The sequence below is a fragment of the Candoia aspera genome, chromosome 5, assembly GCF_035149785.1.
Source record: "Candoia aspera isolate rCanAsp1 chromosome 5, rCanAsp1.hap2, whole genome shotgun sequence".
Lineage (NCBI taxonomy): Eukaryota > Metazoa > Chordata > Lepidosauria > Squamata > Boidae > Candoia > Candoia aspera.
The window spans coordinates 60,815,724-60,832,911 of NC_086157.1; the positions used below are offsets into that span (position 1 = coordinate 60,815,724).

Consider the following 17,188-nt stretch of genomic DNA (forward strand, 5'->3'; position numbering starts at 1 on the left):
TACAAGATCTTTGTCCTGATTAGTTATAGACAGCTCAGAGCCCACCAGTGTACACAAGAAATTAGGCTGTTGGTTCCAATGTGTTCCACTAATTTAAGTTGAACCATATTAGTCATTTGGTTCATTATTCATTCAGTTTATAGAGAACATCCTAGAATTTTAGTTTTTAGCATCCTAAATAGTTTAGTATCATTCACAAATTTGATCGGCTTAGTGCTTATCCCTAAACTAAGATTATTTATGAACAAGTAAAAAGCACCAGTCCCAGCATAGATCCATGAGATCTATTCCACCTACTGTAGTTGTTCTGATTCCCTCCCTGAGAAAGTCAGCATCACTCAGGTATCTGTTCTACTGTAGTCAGAACAGATACAAAGAATTCATTTAGTTTCTCTGTGGTCTCCATATTTTCCTTAAACATAGCTTTCTACCCTTTTTTTCCCTCAAATGATAAAATATATTTATTGAAGTAGTACTTCACTTTTTTTAATAGTAAATTTTATTAAGTTTCAAGAGAAGAATAAAAGCTACAGAAAAACAAAAAAACTACAAACAAAGAAAAAAAACTAAGGAAGTGCAGAAACACAAGAGAAAATTTTTCAAATTTACAAAAAGATGCAGCTTCCAACTTTTAACAGCAAGGATATACAAAAATTTCCATAATCAATCTCTTACTCTATATTAAACCAAAACACCATATTATTTCTATAAATCATTCCACTTTAACACATCATAAAAATCACTAAGTAGTTACTCCTCCCCCTTAAATTAAAGAAAAAAAAATTCATATAAACCTCCTAAACATCTTTCTCCCCTCCAAAAGATAACACCTATTTAATTATTCCCTTCCTACCACTATTCTATACATTTCTGTCTATTATAATAAGATCAAATTGAAAAGCACTTAAGTTGTCTGCTATTATACTTAACAATTTTAATAATCCCAATCTTAAAAAACCCCAAAAACAAAAACAATTCAAAACAGTAATTCCCTATCTTTAAAAGGGAATAACATCAATCAAATCCTTAAAGCAAACCAGATGAACATTCTTCAATCTTTATCCCACTTCAAAGTAAACCGGACCATATCCCCACAATGTGCACAAAGCTTTTCTCTTGAAAGAATCAAACAGTCCAACTGCCGCTCCCCCCAAAGATTCCAGGTTCTTTTCATGGCATTCCACCAGGAGATCGATTTTACTTATGGCTTGCAGATCTCTCTCTCCCTTAAATTTCTCCAACTCCACTATCCAATCTTCATCCAGCATCTCGATAAAAATCCCAATCTCACTCTTTAAAAAGACCTTTTTCTCTCTCTTAAATTTCTCAGTTTCATCCACCACATCCCCAACCTGATGGCATATTTTAGATCTCATATTTTCCACAATGTCCTGGATATCTTGCATAAAAGCTTGATAGAAGTCGGAGGAGATCTGTTTAAAATCTTGGTGGAAGTCAGAAACAATCTGTTTGAAATCCTCCATGTCTCACACAGTAGATTATGGCGCCCCCTAAGAGCTTAACCAGTGAAAGTCGAAGATATGGAAGAGTTCCAAAGTGTGTTTACATAAAGTGAGAGGGAGATAGCAGACAGTTCTCAAGGAAAAGTGAAAACAGAAAGCTGTAGGTTCAAATCAGCTGATTCAACATGTAGGAAAATGCTAGTATCTTCAAATTCAATACAAAAATAATAACAGGAAGAAAATTGTTTATTCTCAATCTTTGGAATTTCCTTTGGAAGGAAAGCAAAATCCAAAACTTTTAAAAAAAAATTATTATTATTTTTTGTAAAGTAATCCCAAAAATAATGTTAAGCACCAAGAGAACCAGCTTCTTCTCGCTGTAGAAAGCCTCTCCTGGGGTACATATACTTAAAAATAACAATTGGTGATTTAGAAATGGGGTGGCCAGTCTCGGTGTCCCTTTAAGGCTACAGCACAGCTTGGAAAGTGACGAAGTCCCCACCTCCCAGCTGACTCTTACCAGTTGAATGCGAAACTCTGTTTGCAATCTTCTGGCTGCAAGCTGCCATCCAGAGGACAGATGGGATGATTCCAGGTATTCTCCTTTATCTGGAGAACATTTCTGGGCTTCAGGAAAACTTGCCTGAGCCCGAAAATAGTTACTGTCAGCTCCACCCACTGAACCCGTGGGCACAGCCATTCAGTCCACCATTCCCACCGGAAGCCGAAGTAGTACTTCACTTTTAATATGTTCTAGTTCATCTGGAAACTCTGTCCATGAGAACGTTAGCACTTCTGCAATGAAACGGTTTGATGTTGCAGCAATTGTGGAAATGTTCTCATTTAAGTTGGTACTAAGTTCACACACATGCTCTGATCAGGGCTATAGACCTTTATAGTAGCTTTCTTTGAAATGAACCTATCCTGGAACCCAGCAAGTACTCCCCTAAGGTTGAGTATTGTGGTACAAGTTTTGTAGTGATAAACAAGCTGTAGTGTATATTCAGGAAATTTTTCTTCCTTCCCTTTAAACCTTCTAACTCCCCCCCCCCCGCCTTTTTATTATATTGTATGTCTTGATACATTATATTCCTTTCTATCTTTTGTTGTCTAACAGTCCAAATGCTTCTCCAGTAGGTTTTTTGCTTTGACTGATCTATGCCAGAATCTAGATGGGGTGAGTGGAGCTTTTGATACCATCAACTGTGGTATTCTTATGGGGTATCTGGTTATAGTTCATTCTTTTGGTACTTGTCAAGAATGTGGTGTTGGGAGACTTTCCTCTCTCAAGGTTAGCCCTTATGCTGTTAAAATATACATGAAACTGTTGGTGGAGGTCATTTGGAGCAGAGTGCCATCAGTATGCTGATGACACCCAGCTCTACTGTCCCCTACCATCTAACTCAAAAGAAACAATCGTTACCCTTCAATACTGCCTAACCTTAATAATTAGTTGCAACAAGGACAAGCTGAATTAAATCCAGTCAAGGTAAAGGTACTATTGGGAGTAAACTGGCTTCAAGGATTCAGATGAAGCCTGTCTGGATCAGACTGCACTTTTAACTATTATTGGATGAGATCTTTTGACTATTAATCAATTTTAATTACACTGGTTTTAATATAATGATTTTAATTGTCTAGATTCAACCCTTGCATTTTATATTCTGTATTTCATGTTAATTATTATAAGCCACTGTGAGCTCTTAAGATAAACAAAAAAATCACCATCACTGTCATTATCATGTAGGCAACAGACCTTCTATGCTTGTGATAAAAAGACTGAATTTCACTTCTAACCTGAACTACAAACCTAATTTTAGATCACTCTACTATGCCAACATTTGCAAACACAACACACTATCATTTCCTTTACATTTTTAAATTAAATGATCAGAAGTGGAATTGTGTCAAATTTAGTATTTTTAATTACCCATAATAGTAAATACGATCTGTGAAACTGTGAGTTGATTTCATCTGACCAGCAGATGGAGCTTTAAGTCTGTAAAACAACTATTTTAATAATATTCCTTCTCATCAACAGTCTTCTATTGAATCAAAACACATTTATAAATGTTCATAGCTTTGCTCAATCAGTACCTTTGAAACTAAAGAATTCACAGAGAACCATTCTGTTGTTTTCAGTGCAGAACCTTCATGGTAGTACCACAGTAATACAATTTATTTAAAACATAAGACAACACTGCAGATGACACTGGCTGATGGGTCTAATGGATATTCAGTTGCTAGGCGATAAGCAAGTAATAGTATCATTAGGTATGAAGATATTAGATAAGTTGATGAATTGTATTTATCCACACAGTAGAAAATACTGAAGAAAACACCACATCTGAATTATTGATCCCCACCTACATCCCCCAGTTAAAAGTTTTAGCTCAAATTGAAGTGACAAAAGATGAAATTCCTGGACAAAGAGAAAAATAATGTCAAGAGTTCTTGTGTAATTCAAATGTAAAATGTAGCTTTCTTTGTTGTTTATTCGTTTAGTCGCTTCCAACTCTTCGTGACTTCATAGACCAGCCCACGCCAGAGCTTCCTGTCGGTTGTCAACACCCCCAGCTCCCCCAGGGATGAGTCCGTCACCTCTAGAATATCATCCATCCACCTTGCCCTTGGTCGGCCCCTCTTCCTTTTGCCTTCCACTCTCCCTAGCATCAGCATCTTCTCCAGGGTGTCCTGTCTTCTCATTATGTGGCCAAAGTATTTCAGTTTTGCCTTTAATACCATTCCCTCAAGTGAGCAGTCTGGCTTGATTTCCTGGAGGATGGACTGGTTTGATCTTCTTGGAGTCCAAGGCACTCTCAGAATTTTCCTCCAACACCACAGTTCCAAAGCATCTATCTTCCTTTGCTCAGCCTTCCTTATGGTCCAGCTCTCGCAGCCATATGTTACTATGGGGAACACCATTGCTTTAACTATGCGGACCTTTGTTGTCAGTGTGATGTCTCTGCTATTAACTATTTGATCGAGATTTGTCATTGCTCTTCTCCCAAGGATTAAGCGTCTTCTGATTTCCTGACTGCAGTCAGCATCTGCAGTAATCTTCACACCTAGAAAGTCTTTCACTGCTTCTACATTTTCTCCCTCTATTTGCCAGTTATCAATCAAGCTGGTTACCATAATCTTGGTTTTTTTGAGGTTTAGCTGCAAGCCAGCTTTTGCACTTTCTTCTTTCACCTTCATCATAAGGCTCCTCAGTTCCTCTTCGCTTTCAGCCATCAAAGTGGTATCATCTGCATATCTGAGATTGTTAATGTTTCTTCCAGCGATATTAACTCCAGCCTTGGATTCCTCAAGCCCAGCATGTTGCATGATGCGTTCTGTGTACAAGTTGAATAGGTAGGGTGAGAGTATACAGCCCTGCCGTACTCCTTTCCCAAACTTAAACCAGTCCGTTGTTCCATGGTCTGTTCTTACTGTTGCTACTTGGTCCTTATACAGATTCTCCAGGAGGCAGACAAGATGACTTGGTATCCCCATACCACTAAGAACTTGCCACAATTTGTTATGGTCCACACAGTCAAAGGCTTTAGAATAGTCAATAAAACAGAAATAGATCTTTTTCTGAAACTCCCTGGCTTTTTCCATTATCCAGCGGATATTGGCAATTTGGTCCCGAGTTCCTCTGCCTTTTCTAAACCCAGCTTGTACATCTGGCAATTCTCGCTCCATGAATTGCTGAAGTCTACCTTGCAGGATCTTGAGCTTTACCTTACTGGCATGTGAAATGAGTGCCACTGTTCGATAGTTTGAACATTCTTTAGTGTTTCCCTTTTTTGGTATGGGGATATAAGTTGATTTTTTTCAGTCTGATGGCCATTCTTGTTACACAATATGTAATATTAAAACTGGCTTTGCAGTAGAACAGATAGGATGTGTGCTGAGGACATAATGGCATTGGCATCCAAAAACTTTTAAAAAGTTTTTTAAAAATCCAAAACCTCATGGGATTTCAACAATCTAACAAAATGTTGGTGTTCTTACTGAAATCTTGAGAAACTTCACTTTTTAAGAAATTACTTTTATTTGTGAATTCCACAGATGCCTTTGGTGAGTACTGCAAATACCTTGGTGCATGTCAGGTTGCCAACCCAGACACAGCCTAACATCTATTTTGTGTCAGTCTTCTCCAAAAAGACACTATAGGGCAACTTTGAAGGTCAGGATAAAGGGACAGAATTGAAGCTTGAAATTTGCAGAAGCATGGTGAGGAAGTAGCAACTTACTTGGAACGGGTTTAAATCTACAAATCCAGATGAATTATATCCTAGTATACAGAAGGAAATTGCTGAGGGTTTCATGAATTGTTATATACAATCTTTTAGAAATTCTGGTGAATTGGAGAAGTGCCAGATGAAAAGGGAGGACAAGTGTGGCCCTATGTTCAAAAAATAGGATACAGGGAACTACGAACTAGTCAGTCTAACACCAATAGCTGGGAAAATTCTAGATTTTATCAAAAAAGGACTGATTTGGAAACACCTTGAGAATGCCATAATTATCATACGTCAACATGGGTTTGTCGAGAACATGCCTTGCCAAAGAGTATCTCATTCTTTGAACTTCTTTAGTAGATTCTGGGAATGCTGTATGTGTAATACATTTTGATTTTATCAAATAGTGTGACAATGTAGCCTATGACATACTAATTAGCAAGCTTGTTAGCTATCCACAGGGTGACATGCTAATCAAATTGACATAAAGCTGGCTTGGAACCTGTATGCAAAAAGTGCTCATCAGTGGTTCCTCATATAACTAGAGGGAGTAATTTAAGTTGAATAGTACAATATTTCATCTAGGTGCTCTACTTTTCCAACATTTTTAAAATTAATGATAGGTGAAGAAGTGTTGGAAATGTTACAAATGCAGATGTCACAAAACTGGATGGCAAAAATCATTAAAAATGAGAAATGATTCAAAATGATTTCTTTTTCCAAGTCTCCAAAAATTGCAGTAGATCTTTCATAATCCTAATGTATAAACAAAGAAGGACTCAGTTAACTTCAGCTTGTTTAGTGTAATAAGCAATACACTACATAACTCCATGGAATACCTGTAGATTGGATGAAGCAGGGTATCTTGGTAGAGGAACAAGCCAGTTTCAGGATGCCTGATGCTTGATTAGTGCCTTACTTTCATTATCAAATAGAAAAAACTATTAACTGTCTGCAGGAGAACTTCTATATGCCTTTATTGACTTAAAGGAAGCCTTTAACTTGATCCCCAGTTGTAAACTTTGAGAGAAACTGGCTGCTGCTTCTGATTGTTTTTTGCTGCTATACATGAAAACAATGTAATGCAGGTTTCCTTCAGACCATCTTTCATGTACAATTCATATACACAAAGGGGTGAAGAAGGTTTGAATTTTAGTGCCCTTCCTCCTCTTTAATTTCTCTATTAACTTGCTGGCCCAAGCCTTGACAAAATCTGAGTTTATCCATACTCTCATTAAGCAACAGATCTGTATCCATTCTTTAATATGTAGGCAATGCAGCAATCCTCTCTTTAACACAAGTGGAATTGAAATGGTGCTTCTGTGTTTTTGCCTGTTATAGCACTGAAGAGTAGCTAGTCATCAATTTATAACAGAACTAAAGTAGTCACTTTCTCCAAAAGACCATTGACACATTTGGGAAAATTAATGGCTTTTCCACTGATCAAATTAAGATATTCTAATGTTTAGGTGTATCCTTCAAAGCCAAGATGATACTGAACCAATGCCAATGGGATGTCATCACCAGGGCTCATAAACTTTCAAACACAATTCTGTGCTTTGTCAACCACCATCTGCAACCAAAATTTTCAGAGCTAAAGTCATTAGCTACCTGCTATTTAGCATGCAGATCTGTAGCTTTATTTATTTTACTTATGCAAGCAATCTGAATTTTTGAGAATTCTGCTGCAAGTTCCTTGTGTTTCAAATGCCCTCCTAAAACTGGAATATGGCTTAATTTCTGTGGAGATTCATATCCAGCTTTGTCACTTGAAAAACTGAATTACTGTAGTTGCTTTGCTCACTTTAAGCTTATAGGACAATTTTACGTTCTCATGGAAGTCAGATACCGTCACACACTTAGTATCAGCATACTACTTGGCTTTGTTCAGCCCTAAGAAAGCTTGTTCTGAGCTTATCCCTAGAATTTGATATGCAGCATGGCCTAACCAAAAATTTCTATGTATATTTCTCTCTAGCCTCTTAGTTATCTATATATTTTTAATTGTTTGCTTCTTTGGTATGTCTGTTTTGGTCTTTGCCTGTAAAAATAAAGAAATAAAAAATAAAATAAAATTGTCTTATAGTTTAGAGAAGCAAGCTGAGAAGTTTAAAGTTATTTACTTAGAAAACAGAAATCAACCACAGCGGTATAGGAGAGGGAATACTTATGAAAACAGTCTTGGCACAGTAATTCATTTCACACTAAATATGAATCAACAGAATACAATGGCAAAAGACCAATGTAATTTTAGGCTGCATCAAAAAAGTTTCCAAGTTACAGGAAGTAATAGGTCCACTTCATTCAGCATTGGTTAGGCCCTACCTCAAATATTGTGTCCAGTCCTGTGTACAACAGTTAAAGAAGTTCAGATAAACAAGTTCAGAGAACAGCAACAAATGATGAACAGGTAAACAAACAAACAAACAAAAAGTAAAAAGAGATATTGAAGAAATTGGGATTGCTTAACCTAGAGAAGAATGAGAGGGATATGAAAGTAACCGGTATTGTTCCAAAGGGTATCACATGAAAAAACTTGTTTCAAGTTACAGTAGGCAGATCCAACTGAATATTAGAGAAAAACATCCTAACATTAAGATATGCTGATACTGTAGTGGAAATAATTTCCTGTGCTGAATGACTTCCAACAGAGATACTCAGCTATCTGTCAAGGATGCTTTAATTTGGATTCCTACACTGATTTGGTGTTAGACACAGTGGCCTAAAAGGCATCTTCCAATGTTATGATTCTATTTTATGATCTGTCCCTGTTCAATCTGTGAAAAGCATGTTAAAGATAAGATTAGATGATCACCTTCTAAAGAAGAATCTCCATGGCTTTTCCATGGAGAAATTCACTGATCTTTGAGGAAACTTCTGATATTCTATATTTGGCTTCAAAACATCTTTTGACAATGTCCCCAATGGTACTTCCTAAGCAAGTCTGACAGTCATGGGAATGCCAAATAGATTTTCTTAAAGTGACAATAATAAAAACAAAACAGGAAATAAAGTGTAAGAATAAAGATACATTTCTTACTTATGAAATAATAGTAACAATGGCATTATTTATTAGAAAGTATAAAGAAGAAAATCAAAAATTTATATGGTAAAATGGTGGAAACTATCTAATTTAGATTTGCTATGTAGCTGATCCATAAAGTTTTTTGGCGGAGAGTACTGGAGTAGGTCACCAGTCTTTCTCCAGGCCAAAGCCATGTTGGCCAGCATAAGTATAACTTATGCTGCATTGATCCACAAAGTGACCGAGAGTCAGACACAACTGAACAGATAGACAGGGGCTATGTAGCAGAAAGGAACTAAGAAGTTCAACACAGTGGGAAGATAATTAAGAACAAAATTATGCAAGCATAAAATTAGGATGTGATCCTAAGTGCCCATGGAAGTCTAATAGCAACATTTAAGATAACACAGTTGCCAGCTGATGAACTTTACCCCAAGCCTACTTACTATGCTCTCAAATCTTTCATGCTCTTTTAATACAGAGTAAACATAATGAACATATTTTCCTATATGTTTAAGGAAGTTTTATTTATATCTGAATATAAATTGGCTTAACAGATACTTTGCTTTAGGCAAATGCAACAAATGTGAATGAAACAGAAAGATGAATAACAAAAGTAAATCTTGACTACACTAGTTTGGTTAAGCAGCACCTTTGGGAAAGTATTACAAGTAACTATGACATAGCCTTGCAATTGTATATTGCAAAAAGTCTGTGTAGTCCTACTACAATCACAATGGATTCATGGCTGTATAAATAAATAAAAAAATATATTACTACCTGCGAAAGTGAAATATACTTAGCTAAATTTGTATGTTACTTCAAACCAATGCTTCCAAATACTTAGCAGCAAAGATGAGTTAAATTATATAGAAGCTGTTAATAGAAGAATGTGGTCTATTTTAAGTATATTAAATGCTATCTTGATACAAGTATTTAATTCCTAAAGTCAACATACCTGGTTAGTGGGAGGCTGCTGAATCTGATCAGCATATGGTAAGGCAGAAACCTGTTGGTCATTTATGTTCTGCTGTCGACGATCGCTGTACTGCTGATGTGAATGGGACATCTGTCCAGCCATCTGAAGGCCAGCAGCATGGAATGAAAATGACGGTGCAAGCCGAACAGATGAAGGTTTGCATGCTGAAGTCTCTCCTCCTAGAAATGACAGGACAACAGTTCAGTATAGCTTTCTTATTTCAGCTATAATCTATCTTCATGTCAAACATACAAACTGACATAGAGGTATTCAGCTAAGTTCTGCTTTAAAAAAAACAGACAAAATGAGTCAAATTGCATGCCCACAAGTATATGTATTTTTAAAAAATAAGTAGATGGGATGCAATGAAACATGCATTCAGTGTTATTATGAATCCTAAGTTTGCTATCAACTTTTCTTCTCCATAAACTTTTCTATTTTCAATCTTATCAAAGCAGATAATTCTCATGGGGCTAGAAAGCATCTGACTGAAATGCCATTTATTTTAAAACAAATCCATATTTAAAAGAAAAAAAATGAAGCCTTGTTTTAATGGACTATCTGAAAGAAGTTCCATTATTAACAAAGGACCATTAAATTTGAGAACTACTCACCTGAAAAGATTACACAAATAATTTAAATTACGGTGTTTGTGTTGTGACATCATTGTCCAAATGAAATTAGAGGTAGTCTTTGTTTAACAATGCTAACTGGGACCAGAAACTGTCATTAAACAACGTGATCATTAAGTTGAAAAATCATGTGACTGGCTGCTTAGTGACAGCAGTTCCAGCAGTCCTGATTGCCATCGTTAAATGAGGACCACGTGGGTCATTAAGCAAGGACCTCATGTGACCATGACTTCCAACTTCCTGCTGGCTTCCCCACCGACTTTGCTTGAGGGAAGCCAGCAGGGAAGGTCACAAATTATGATCATGTGACTGTGGTGATGCTGCGACAGCCATAAGTACAAGGTCTGGTCGCAACTACCACTCTATCAGCACTGTCGTAAGTTTCACCAGTTGCTGAACAAGTGGTCATTTAATGAAGACTACCTGTAATCAATCAGAAAATTTGTCCATTCCATGCAAAGTCCACTGCATTGAGGTCTGAAAAATCAAGATTGTACTGTAATGAGTTGAAAAGAGATAGGCAACCAGCATATGGGTATCTTCCACCATCTTCTCTCCCAGTTCCCTGGCCCAAAAAGTCACTTGGCTTTGCTAAGTACAGCAAGTTGTGGCTAAAGGAGAATCTCCAAAGGCTAGATGGAAGCACTCCCATCCACTTGTCATCTTTTAACCATCTAATCAGCTCTCATTTTCCACGTGCTTTTGTCTGGATCCAACCCGACGTTTTTCATGTATGTACTGAGTTCTGACAAAACTGTACATAGAAAGATATGAACCTACCTCAGCCAACCAAGACACTCTAGAGTTGTCAGACCTACTGTGTAGATCAGACTAGGAAATCAACTCCACAGTTAAGGCTGAAACTACTTTTACTGAAATTGGCTATAATAATAGAATCTTGCAAGTCTGATTGTGCTGTACCTCCTACTGCTTCTTATAGTTCAGTGCATTAGACAGGCATCTGCCTGAATGACTTTCAAACGTTATCTTGCTATTCTAAGCTTAAATAATGCTTCGGCCCCTTTTGCCTAGCCAATGGCAATACCTCCTCCAAGATCATCCTTCCTTACTCTCTACAAGAGCGATGAAGTAGTTACTGCCTTCAGTTGGTATTTGCTGCCACAAACTTCTTTTCCTGCCCTCAACCAGAGGTAGAGCAGCAAATCTGAACAAAGGGAAATGACCTTCCCTGCCAATTAAGAAACACAGGATCATTTAACTGAGCGTCTGGTGATCAATCTAGAGAGGTCTAGCTATCCTGAAGCATGTTACCAGAATATACCCCTCCCCAAGATGTAAATGCATACCAAAAAATGTATTTAGTATTGAAACTTTATTAAGAACACCACCACCAGGTGAGAGTTATGTTTAAAGAAATAATGAGACTTTCAAAGCAGCAGGGGGAACAAAGTAACAATCCATGTCTTGAGTATATGCAAAATAAAATCAACCTCCTAACATCACTCTCTTTGATTATTCATTGCATCTAGGAATTTATGTGTGAGATATACAATTTAGCTGAGGTGTACAATTCTGTACACATCAGCTGAACAATTGTTGTTTATTCATTTAGTCGCTTCCGACTCTTCGTGACTTCATGGACCAGCCCACACCAGAGCTTCCTGTCGGTCGTCAACACCCCCAGCTCCCCCAGGGATGAGTCCGTCACCTCTAGAATATCATCCATCCACCTTGCCCTTGGTCGGCCCCTCTTCCTTTTGCCCTCCACTCTTCCTAGCATCAGCATCTTCTCCAGGGTGTCCTGTCTTCTCATTATGTGGCCAAAGTATTTCAGTTTTGCCTTTAATATCATTCCCTCAAGTGAGCAGTCTGGCTTGATTTCCTGGAGGATGGACTGGTTTGATCTTCTTGCAGTCCAAGGCACTCTCAGAATTTTCCTCCAACACCACAGTTCAAAAGCATCGATCTTCCTTCTCTCAGCCTTTCTTATGGTCCAGCTCTCGCAGCCATATGTTACTACAGGTAACACCATTGCTTTAACTATGCGGAGCTTTGTTGTCAGTGTGATGTCTCTGCTATTAACTATTTGATCGAGATTTGTCATTGCTCTTCTCCCAAGGATTAAGCGTCTTCTGATTTCCTGACTGCAGTCAGCATCTGCAGTAATCTTCGCACCTAGAAATACAAAGTCTTTCACTGCTTCTACACTTTCTCCCTCTATTTTCCAGTTATCAATTAAGCTGGTTGCCATAATCTTGGTTGTTTTGAGGTTTAGCTGCAAGCCAGCTTTTGCACTTTCTACTTTCACCTTCATCATAAGGCTCCTCAGTTCCTCTTCGCTTTCAGCCATCAAAGTGGTATCATCTGCATATCTGAAATTGTTAATGTTTCTTCCAGCGATTTTAACTCCAGCCTTGGATTGCTCAAGCCCAGCATGTCGCATGATGTGTTCTGTGTACAAGTTGAATAGGTAGGGTGAGAGTATACAGCCCTGCTGTATTCCGTTCCCAATCTTAAACCAGTCCGTTGTTCCGTGGTCTGTTCTTACTGTTGCTACTTCGTCCTTATACAGATTCCTCAGGAGGCAGACAAGATGACTTGGTATCCCCATACCACTAAGAACTTGCCACAATTTGTTATGGTCCACACAGTCAAAGGCTTTAGAATAGTCAATAAAACAGAAATAGATGTTTTTCTGAAACTCCCTGGCTTTTTCCATTATCCAGCGGATATTGGCAATTTGGTCCCGAGTTCCTCTGCCTTTTCTAAACCCAGCTTGTACATCTGGCAATTCTCGCTCCATGAATTGCTGAAGTCTACCTTGCAGGATCTTGAGCATTACCTTACTGGCATGTGAAATGAGTGCCACTGTTCGATAGTTTGAACATTCTTTAGTGTTTTCCTTTTTTGGTATGGGGATATAAGTTGATTTTTTCCAGTCTGATGACCATTCTTGTGTTTTCCAAATTTGCTGGCATATAGCATGCATCACCTTGACAGCATCATCTTGCAAGATTTTGAACAGTTCAGCTGGGATGCTGTCGTCTCCTGCTGCCTTGTTATTAGCAATGCTTCTAAAGGCCCATTCAACCTCGCTCTTAAGGATGTCTGGCTCTAGCTCACTGACCACACTGTCAAAGCTATCCCCGATATTATTATCCTTCCTATACAGGTCTTCCATATATTCTTGCCACATTTTCTTGATCTCTTCTTCTTCTGTTAGGTCCTTGCCATCTTTGTTTTTGATCATACCCATTTTTGCCTGGAATTTACCCCCAATGTTTCTAATTTTCTGGAAGAGGTCTCTTGTTCTTCCTATTCTATTGTCTTCTTCCACTTCCGCACATTGCTTGTTTAAAAATAATTCCTTATCTCTTCTGGCTAACCTCTGGAATTTTGCATTTAATTGGGCATATCTCCCCCTATCACTGTTGCCTTTTGCTTTCCTTCTTTCTTGGGCTACTTCTAGTGTCTCAGCAGACAGCCATTTTGCCTTCTTGGTTTTCTCTTTCTTTGAGATGTATTTTGTTGCCGCCTCTTGAACAATGTTGTGGACTTCTGTCCATAGTTCTTCTGGGACCCTATCTACTAAGTCCAGTCCCTTAAATCGATTCTTCACCTCCACTGCATATTCCTTAGGAATATTAGTGAGCTCATATCTAGCTGATCTGTGGGTCTTCCCTAATCTCTTTAGTCTGATCCTAAATTGTGCAATAAGAAGTTAGTGATCGGAACTACAGTCAGCTCCAGGTCTTGTTTTTACCGACTGTATAGATGTCTGCCACCTTTGGCTGCAAAGGATGTAGTCAATCTGGTTTCGGTGTTGTCCATCTGGTGAAGTCCATGTATAAAGCCGTCTCTTAGGTTGCTGGAAGAGAGTGTTTGTTATGCACATTGAGTTGTCTTGGCAAAATTCTATCAGCCTATGTCCCGCTTCGTTTTGTTCACCCAGGCCATGCTTACCTGTAATTCCAGGTGTCATTTGACTGCCCACCTTAGCATTCCAGTCTCCCGTGATGAAAATAACATCTCTTTTAGGCATGTTGTCCAGTAGGTGCTGCAGATCCTCATAGAACTGCTCTTCTTCAGCATCTGTGGTTGGGGCGTATATTTGGATCATTGTGATGTTAGATGGCTTGCCCTGAATTCGACTTGAGATCATTCTATCGTTTTTTGGATTGTATCCAAGCACTGCTTTAGCCACTTTACTGTTAATTATGAAGGCTACTCCATTTCTTCTGTGGTCCTCTTGTCCACAGTAGTAGATTTGGTGGTCATTTGATGTGAAGTGGCCCATTCCAGTCCATTTCAGTTCACTGACGCCCAGAATGTCTATCTTTAATCTTGACATCTCACCAATAACCACATCCAATTTGCCCTGGCTCATAGATCTTACATTCCAGGTTCCGATGGTGTGTTGATCCTTAGAACATCGGATTCGCCGTTCACCACCAGCACCGTCGGCCGCTAGCCGTCCTTTCGGCTTTGAGCTAGCTGCGTCATCACGTCTGGGGCTAGTTGAACTCATCCTCTGTTCCTCCCCAGTAGCATTTTGACCATCTTCCGACCTGGGGGTCTCATCTTCCGATGGTATACCGACGTATCTCTGGTTGTACTGATCCATTGAGTTTTCACGGCAAGAATACTGGGGTGGGTTGCTCATGGCATCATTGAGGTGCTCAAGCTCCAGCACCACGACAAGGTAACGATCCTTTGCTGAAGAGCTGAACAATAGGTACTGAATTTTCAGATAAGTATAGAACTGCTTGACTTGGTTGTAAAGCAGTTAAGTTTTATTAGAGAATTTGGTATGTATCTTCATTAAACATTTTTTCTGTTTGATATTGAAGTGGGAAACTTGTTTAAATCCTCTTCGTGTTTCTTCCTTGTTTAATGCTCCCAAATTCAGTAAGGTTGCCAATTTAAATGTTATTTAATGTGTAACAATCTTGTGGTAATCTGGTTGTGCTGTTACATTCTAGACTGCATTAACTTTTTAATAACAGCATTACTGTTTTTTTGAGGTTGATGGTTTAAAAATATGGAGACGGTCTTCTATTTTTTCTTTAAATAAAAAGGAAATCATATTATTTCAATCTGGTACTTATTTTGTAATTGTTGGTTGTAACAGAATTTTGAAATGCTTGAACATTAAAAACAGTAGTAGTTCTTAGCAGAGAGCAAATAAAATTAAAAGAATGGTACATGTTACCCCTCTGCTCCACAAGCTGCATTGGTTACCAGTTTGCTTCCAGGTCCAATTCAAGGTGCTAGTTTTGACTTTTAAAGCCGTTGATTCATTCATTCATTCATTCGATTTATATTGTCACCCCTCTCCCCCAATGGAAGCTGGGTTTTTGAGGGACTGCTTCTTCCCCATTACTGCTGTGGATCCTGTCTGCTAATGCCTTCAGGCCTGGGGGCCCCAAGGGACCGGTGAGTTACTTAGGTGGTTCCATCGCTGTTAGTAACTGCTGCCCTCTCTTAGCTTTTAATTACAACTTTTAAATTTTCTGGATTGTAAATTGTTTTATATATTTTATATATTACTTTTATAGTTTTATTGTATGCTGCCCAGAATCACATTTTTGTGGGATGGGCAGCCATATAAATTTGATGAATAAATAAATATCAAATAAAAATATTTTAAGGGATCACCAATGGTGCTTTGACTCACAATGAAAACAGAAGTTTAATATCTTTGTGAATCATTTTAGCTCAAACACCTGAAATGGCATTTATTTCAGAAAAAGTAGGGCTTGGTTCTTTCTTCTATTCTGATTAGCACCTATAGTAAGGCTCCAGAAGAGGCCATCCACTGGTTCAGGGTGAAATATCGAAGTGCTGATAATACCCAGTGGTGTACAGCAGTCCTCAATTAATGACCCCAATGGGGGCCAGAATCTTGGTCGTTGAGTGAAGCTATTAAGTGAGACAGCATGTGAATGCTTCACTCAATGACCGCAGCATCAGCATTCCTGATTGCGATTGTTAAGCAATCTCGCGGGTCATTAAGCGGAGTCCCAGGTAAGGAAAGCAGGGTGCCTCAGGTTGGTGGGGGAGACCCTGGGAGGCCCAGCACAGGCTATGGGCGAGTGTCTCTCCACTCAGGAGCTGAGAATCCTGCTTGGATCTCGGCTCCCTCTTGTCTCTGGGGACTGTTTGAAGAGCTCCCTGCTGAAGGACTCCACATACACACAGAGACCCTGAGGCACCCCAAGCTCCTTACCTTACATGCTGCCTCTCTGCTCAGGGGCTGAGAATCCTTCAGCAGGGAGCTCTTATAACAGCCCCAGAGACAAAAGGGAGCAGAGATTCAAGCAGGATTCTCAGCCCCTGAGTGGAGAGGCAGTGTGTAAGGTAAGAAGCCTGGGGGGTGGGTGAAATCCTCTGAGATTCCATTTCTGTGCCAGCTTGCACAAAGCAGGAATCCTTTGGCAGGGATATCAGTCCACCCCAGGACCTAATGGGAAATGCAAAAAAGTTCTCACTCAATGAGTGGGTAACCTCACCCTAATCCTGGAGGATGTCAGAATCTGGATGGGGAGGATCAGTCTTAAGACACAACCTAGGCAGGATGGAGTACCTACTGAATCTAAGATTATACCTACATTGTCTCTTGATGGGAGTATGCTACCCCCGAGAAAGAGAACTATTTGGTTATGGGCTAACTATCAGGGAGTCATAGCTCTTACTAGAAGAACAGATGGAAAGCTATGCCTAAGGAGGTTTTTTGCTCAGCTTTAGCTGGGTCACCAACTGTGGCGCTCCTTAAAACAGGATGCACTGGGGACCATCACTCATGCTCTTTATCATATTTTGTTTAATTTGTGCTTGAAGATGACCCAGAAACTTCTGCTGGCACAAAATGCAGTAGACTGTACACTTACTGGCAG

General features: G+C 38.9%; 1 protein-coding gene across 2 annotated transcripts in view; it reads right to left on the minus strand.

The window, feature by feature from the left end:
- DYRK1A (dual specificity tyrosine phosphorylation regulated kinase 1A) overlaps positions 1–17,188 on the minus strand; it is a 142,753-nt gene that overhangs the window by 21,306 nt on the left and 104,259 nt on the right. For both annotated transcript variants that reach the window (XM_063305360.1, XM_063305361.1), the window contains one exon: positions 9,679–9,878. In XM_063305360.1, coding sequence (XP_063161430.1) covers positions 9,679–9,878 — 200 coding nt within the window. The remainder of the gene's footprint in view (positions 1–9,678; positions 9,879–17,188) is intronic.